The sequence below is a fragment of the Mandrillus leucophaeus genome, unplaced genomic scaffold (genome assembly GCF_000951045.1).
Source record: "Mandrillus leucophaeus isolate KB7577 unplaced genomic scaffold, Mleu.le_1.0 Scaffold212, whole genome shotgun sequence".
Taxonomy (NCBI): domain Eukaryota; kingdom Metazoa; phylum Chordata; class Mammalia; order Primates; family Cercopithecidae; genus Mandrillus; species Mandrillus leucophaeus.
The window spans coordinates 14,207-20,725 of NW_012102166.1; the positions used below are offsets into that span (position 1 = coordinate 14,207).

General features: G+C 43.5%; 1 protein-coding gene across 1 annotated transcript; it reads left to right on the forward strand.

Annotated features, from left to right (window-relative positions):
- Positions 1–2,554: 2,554 nt before the first annotated feature.
- LOC105539969 (olfactory receptor 1L4-like) lies at positions 2,555–3,499 on the forward strand. Its single transcript, XM_011980447.1, has one exon. It carries the CDS (start codon positions 2,555–2,557, stop codon positions 3,497–3,499), a length of 945 nt encoding a protein of 314 aa, XP_011835837.1.
- Positions 3,500–6,519: the final 3,020 nt, after the last annotated feature.

Sequence of the window (6,519 nt, forward strand, 5' to 3'; positions counted from 1 at the left end):
ACAGAGAGAAACCATCAGAAGCTGAGGAAGAAGGAACTAACATCTATTAGCATCCGCTCTCTGCTACATGCCTGTACATGTGTTGCCTCTTTAATCTTGACATCAACCATGTAAGAGAGGACTCAATATTCCCATTATAGATGAGGAGACTGAAGAGGACATGAAGTGGGTCCACGTTTACGCAGCCAATCAGGATGAAAATCCAGGTGGCTCTAAAGCTAGTGCTCTTTTCACTGCATCATACGACCTGCCTAAGAGGAGTTGGGGAGTGAGGGTTAGGAGTCAGCTGAGAAGAATCCTGTATCTGAAGAGAATGGATCGGAGGGGTGCCAAGGTCCTGGCTCTCTGATGCTACTACTCTATATTGGGGGAAGTGGTGGGGTTGGAAGGGACATAGCAGATGATTTCCCCGGGACAGCGACTGGGTGACAATGATAGAGAAAAAGCAAAATATAAAAATGTTATATATCTGGTTACCCTAGGAAGCTGACAGGAGTTTGCCCTGGAGTTTGTCCATCACCCTCTCTCCTTCACACTCCCTTCACCTCTGTTTTCACTCATTGCTCTTCCAAAAGCTTCACTCAACAAATATTTATTGAATAAATATTGCATACAGATCACTGGACAAGACAGTGAGATGCAGCTCCTTCCTGCAAGGAGATTCCCTGCTAAGACCTGACTTAGTCCATCCTCCAGGATTTCACCAAAGCCTGGAGCTTTCCTGGCAAAGGGTAGGTGTGCTAGATTGGTTGAACACTGCTAGAAACCTTGGAGCAATGGGAGAAAAGAATGTGGTGTTTTAAGGAAGAGATGAAATGGGGGACAAAATGAGTGCACTGTTTCTGAGATAACTGAAATCACTTGGTTAACAGAGAAATTTAGAAGCGTTTTGTCCAGCTGATTTTGTGCAATGAGGAGAGCAAGGACAAGCCTTTCCCAGTGTCATGTGTGGATGTTTTACTCTCTTCATTCCACACCTCCTCTGCCAACAACCCCACACAATCTCTTCATTCAGTCTGGAACGCCCTCCCTGTCCCACATAACATCATGTCTGTTTGGTGAACCCGATTCATTCTCCAAGACCCAGTTCAAGTCTCACCTATTCTTGGAATTCTTCCCAAATTTCTCTAAGAAGAATAATTTACTTCCACTTGGTTCATAAAATTAATAAAGTATTAAACATGCTGCAAGCTACTGCAGGTCAAACTGTCGGGGGCAGAAGCTAAGACTCATTCATCTTCTTGCTCTCTACAGTATCTAGTACAAGGGTCAGCAAATTGTCTAAATCCAGACCACCACCTGTTTTGTTAATAAAGTTTTATTGGAACAGTACTGTGGCCATTCATTTACTTTTTGTTGACAGATGCTTTTGCACTGCAACTTCAGAGCTGAGTTGTTGCAACAAGACCATATGGACCACAAGCCTAAAATATTAACTATACGATTCTTTATCAAAACAAAACAAAACAAAACAAAAAAACTTGTCAATTCCTGAACAACCATACAATGTGCGGTCAACAAATGAATGCTGAATGTAGTAAGGTGCTTTATGAAAAACTTTCTAAGGCCGGGCGCGGTGGTTCACGCTTGTAATCCCAGCACTTTGGGAGGCCGAGACGGGCGGTTCACGAGGTCAGGAGATCGAGACCATCCTGGCTAACACGGTGAAACCCCGTCTCTACTAAAAACACATTTAAAAAAATGAGCCGGGCGTGGTGGCAGGCGCCTATAGTCCCAGCTACACGGGAGGCTGAGGCAGGAGAATGGTGTGAACCTGGGAAGCGGAGCTGGCAGTGAGTGGAGATCGCACCACTGCACTCCAGCCTGGGTGACAAAGCAAGACTCCGTCTCAAAAAAAAAAGAAAAGAAAAAATTTCTACTGGTATTCAAATGGCCTGGGTCCGAATTCTGCTCCTAATTGTTTAAACAAATGATGATGATTAAGCAGATAGATGTTAGATAGATTACATAGATGATACATAGATTACATAGATAGTAGAGATAGATGGATAGAGGAGTTTAGATAGATACATAGATAGATAGATGGATGGATGGATAGATAGATAGATAGATAGATAGAAAGATAGATAGATAGAGGAGTTTGGATAGATAGATGATAGAGGAGTTTTGAGTGCTTATTATATGCCAGGCACTGTGCCAAGTATTATAAACTTATTCACTGTATCCAACAACCAATTCCATGGATAGCTACTAGTATTTTCCTCATTAAAGAAGAAGAAAATGAGGTTCAGGGAGGTCGCAACACCTTTGTGGTAGGGCCAGGATTCAAAGCAGGTCTGACCTACACCAAAGTTTGAGAGTTACCCACTAAGCTAGAACACTCTTGAGATTCCGTTTCTTCATAAAATTAAGATTATTGGATGATCAAAATGATTTTCAATCCATTTAGCAAGCAGAAATGTATATATTTATAAACATATATATTAAAATGTATACCTGGAACCTCAACATGCAGGAAGTCTACCCGGAGTTCTAGAATTTCGGCCAGCTGCCTCCTCCCTCCCCTCGGCATTCCCACCTGTCAGTCCTCTCCATGGTTCCGACCAACCTCACATCTGCCCCCGTGTTCCTCCTCCTCGGCCTGGTGGACGGAACAGACGCCCACCCGCTGCTGTTCCTGCTGTTCCTTGGCATCTATCTGCTCAACGCCCTGAGCAACCTGAGCATGGTGGTGCTGGTGAGGTGCGACGGGGCCCTCCGCTCCCCCATGTATTACTTCCTGGGTCACCTGAGCCTCGTGGACGTCTGCTTTACCACCGTCACGGTCCCCAGGCTGCTGGCCGGTCTGCTCCACCCGGGCCAGGCCATATCCTTCCAGGCGTGCTTCACCCAGATGTACTTCTTCGTAGCTCTGGGAATCACCGAGAGCTACCTCCTGGCGGCCATGTCCTACGACCGCGCGACGGCGGTGTGCCGGCCCCTGCGCTACGGCGCGCTGATGACGCCATGGCGCTGCGCCGCGCTGGTGCGTGCGTCGTGGGCCGTCTCGCACCTGCACTCGCTGCTGCACACGCTGCTCCTCTCCGCGCTTTCCTACCCGCGCGCCGCCCCCGTGCGACACTTCTTTTGCGACATGGCGGTAATGCTGAGCGTGGCGACCTCGGACACGTCCGCCGCGGAGACCGCCATCTTTTCCGAGGGCCTGACCGTGGTGTTGGCCCCGCTGCTCCTCGTGTTCCTCTCCTACGCGCGCATCCTGGTCGCGGTGCTGCGCTTGCGCTCGGCCGGAGGCCGGCGCCGCGTCTTCTCCACCTGCGGGGCCCACCTGGTGGCGGTGGCGCTTTTCTTCGGCTCTGTCCTCTCCGTGTATTTCCGGCCGTCGTCTGCCTACTCGGCCCGCTACGACCGCCTGGCTGGTGTGGTCTACGCGGTCATCACGCCGACCTTGAACCCTTTCATCTACAGCCTTCGCAACAAAGAGGTCAAGAGCGCTCTGAAAAGGGTGCTCAGATGGAGGGCTGCACCCCAAGAGGCGTGAGGGCAAATCTGGCTCAATGGCATTTTCATAATAACAGTTACAGAAAAAAAACCTTGTTTTTTGGCTTTCCAAAGCACTATTAATTTCGATGTACTCTGTCTTATTTGTTGTTAAATAAGAAATTAGACCTGAGGTAAATATGACAACGTGTTTACTGTAGTGATGGATACATAGTAGGTTAAATTCGTTTCTGTGTTGTCTGAATGTGTGAGATAGGTTCTACTTTTAAATTTTGGGTAAATGAAAAGACAGCAAATGAAGGTAGGGAAATAGTTTGTGAAGAGGGAGAAGAAACAGTGTGACTAGCAGGAACCCAGTGGTTGGACGGGAAGCTTGAGAAGCCAGTGGATGCTTTATTTTATTTTATTTTATTTCATTTCATTTCATTTCATTTTTTTTATTTTATTATTTTTTGAGACAGTGTCTTGCTCCGGCGCCCACGCTGGAGTGCAGTGGCGCGATCTCAGCTCACTACAACCTCCGCCTCCTGGATTCAAGCGATTCTTCCCCCTCAGTCTCCCAAATAGCCAGAATTACAGGCGCCTGCCACCACACCCGGCTAATTTTTTGTATTTTCTTTACTAGAGACGGGGTTTCACTATGTTGACCAGGCTGGTCTCGAACTCCTGGCCTCAAGTGATACCCCTGCCTGGGCCTTCCAAAGTGCTGGGATTACAGGCGTGAGCCTCCGCACCCAGCCCAGGGGAGGATCTTAAAGAGCTGTTGTTGGATGCCCCTGCAGACTCCTGAAGAAACTTCAAGATCCAGTTATTTTTTAACTGGCTTTTAAAAATTTAAATTATTTTCCTAGATACTATATCAACCATTTTTATTGTAAAAATTCAGAGTTAAAGATAAAGTTCTCTTTGACTACCACCCAAATCAACCTCCACTGCCATCCCAATTATCCGTTGAATCTCTTGCTCTCGCCTTCACTTTTGCTCTCTCGCTCTGATTTTGAAACATAGTGTCATTCTATTTATATATATTCTGATTTTGAAACATAGTGTCATTCTGTTTATATAATTCTGCAGTTTTCTTTTTTAATGAAACAATACATCTAGAAAACCTTGTCTTATTACCACCAATAGAATGCCTTCATTCTTAATTTCATGCTATACAATCCTATACTGTGGATCTTCCACAGTTTAATCAGTCCCTTATTGATAAATATTTATGTTTTTCTAATTTTTCACTATTGCAAGGTTGTAATGAAAATTCTTGCAATAAAAATAATAAAAGCTGGCCGGGCATGGTGGCTCACGCCTGTAATCCCAGAACTTTGGGAGGCCGAGGCAGGTGGATCACCTGAGGTCAGAAGTTCAAGAGCAGCCTCGCCAACATGGTGAAACCCTGTCTCTACTAAAAATACAAAAATTAGCTGAGTGTGATGAAGGACGCCTGTAATCCCAGCTACTGGGGAGGTTGAGGCAGGAGAATCGCTTCAACCCGGGAGGTGGTGGAGTTTGCAGTGAACCGAGATTGCACCACTGCACCCCAGCCTGGGCGACAGAGCGAGAGTCTGTCTCAAAAAAATAATATTTAAAATTTAAAAGCTAACATTTAGTGAGAAACTGTTACATGACAGGCACTTTTAAAAAGAATATAATCACAAAGGAAGATTTTTAAAATCTTTCTAGAACTTCTCAAGTAAATTTAAAAATCGGAATAAGACTTTTCTAAGCAAAGACAAACTGCAAAAGCTAGCTCAATTATATATACAATGTCTGAATAGACCATTAAAATAAATATTTGAGAAGGGAAAATGAAGACAATATAAACCAAAAAAAAATCTGTAATGAAAGTCTTAAGGCCGACAATAAGCATATGAAAACATATTCAACATTATTATTATTCAGGGAAATGCAAATTAAAATCATAATAAGATACTACTGCATACCCATCAGAATATCAAATGTTAGAAACAAAAGATTGAGAATATCAAACGTTAGCAAGGATGTGGAGCAACTGACACCCTCATATATTGCTAGTAAGACTGTAAAAGAACAAAACTGCTTTGCGAACTGTTTGCTGTTCCCAACGTTTTAATATTTACCCAGTCTACAGAAATTTTGCTCCTGAAGTACCCAAAATAAGTGAAAACAAATGTCCACCAAAGATGTGTATTAGAATTTTCAAGGAGGCTTCAGTCATAGTAGCTAAAACTGAACACCCCAAATGCTCATCAGCAGAAGGAGTAAGTCAACTGCAGCATCATCATTTCAATGGTATACAATGCAGCAGTGAAAAAGATTGAACTCTGATGATTCACACGACATGGATACATCTTTAAAACATGATTAGTAAAAGAATCCAAAAAGTATATATATTGTATGATTCCATCTATTCAAAGTTCATGAGCCGGCAAATTCATCTCCAGTGGTAGAAACCAGAGTAGTCATTACCTCTGGATGTGGGTGGGGACTGACAAGGAGGAGGCACAAGGAAAATTTCTGAGGTGACATAAATCCTCTCTATCTTGATCTGTACAGCGGTCACACGGGTGTCAAATTCAGCAGGCTGTACACTTAAGATTTGTGCACTCTGTATTACAATGAAAAATCCTCAGGCGAAGAGGCTTTCTGGGTTTTTCAAAATTTCAAGGACCAAATACTCCCCTTTTCAGACTCTCAAGGAATAATCCCCAGGCTCCACGTAATGCATTCCAGAACCTAGAATTAAGTAAAATTAAAATAGCTACCTAATTTACTGAAGAAGAAAAATACAAGACACGAACAAAATTATAGACCAGTTCTCTCTGTGAAAATGGATATCAAAATGATATATGAAACACTAATAATAATCCCATCTTTTCATATTTGAAATCACGCTAATATGTTCAATTTAAAAATTTAGGATTACCTCATCAGAGGCAAAAAGGCTTCTTAAAAAATCAATACCAGGTCCTGATCAAAGCTCAGAATAAAATAAAAAGCGACTTCCTTAACAAACTGTGTTAGAGTCAGCCAAGGCTGTACCTTATGCTCTCTCTGGATGAGAACATTCTTTAATTCTCTAAA

Bases quoted from the DNA above. Each gene is read 5' to 3' on its own strand.
- LOC105539969 (XM_011980447.1), top strand. From the start codon at position 2,555: ATGGTTCCGACCAACCTCACATCTGCCCCCGTGTTCCTCCTCCTCGGC.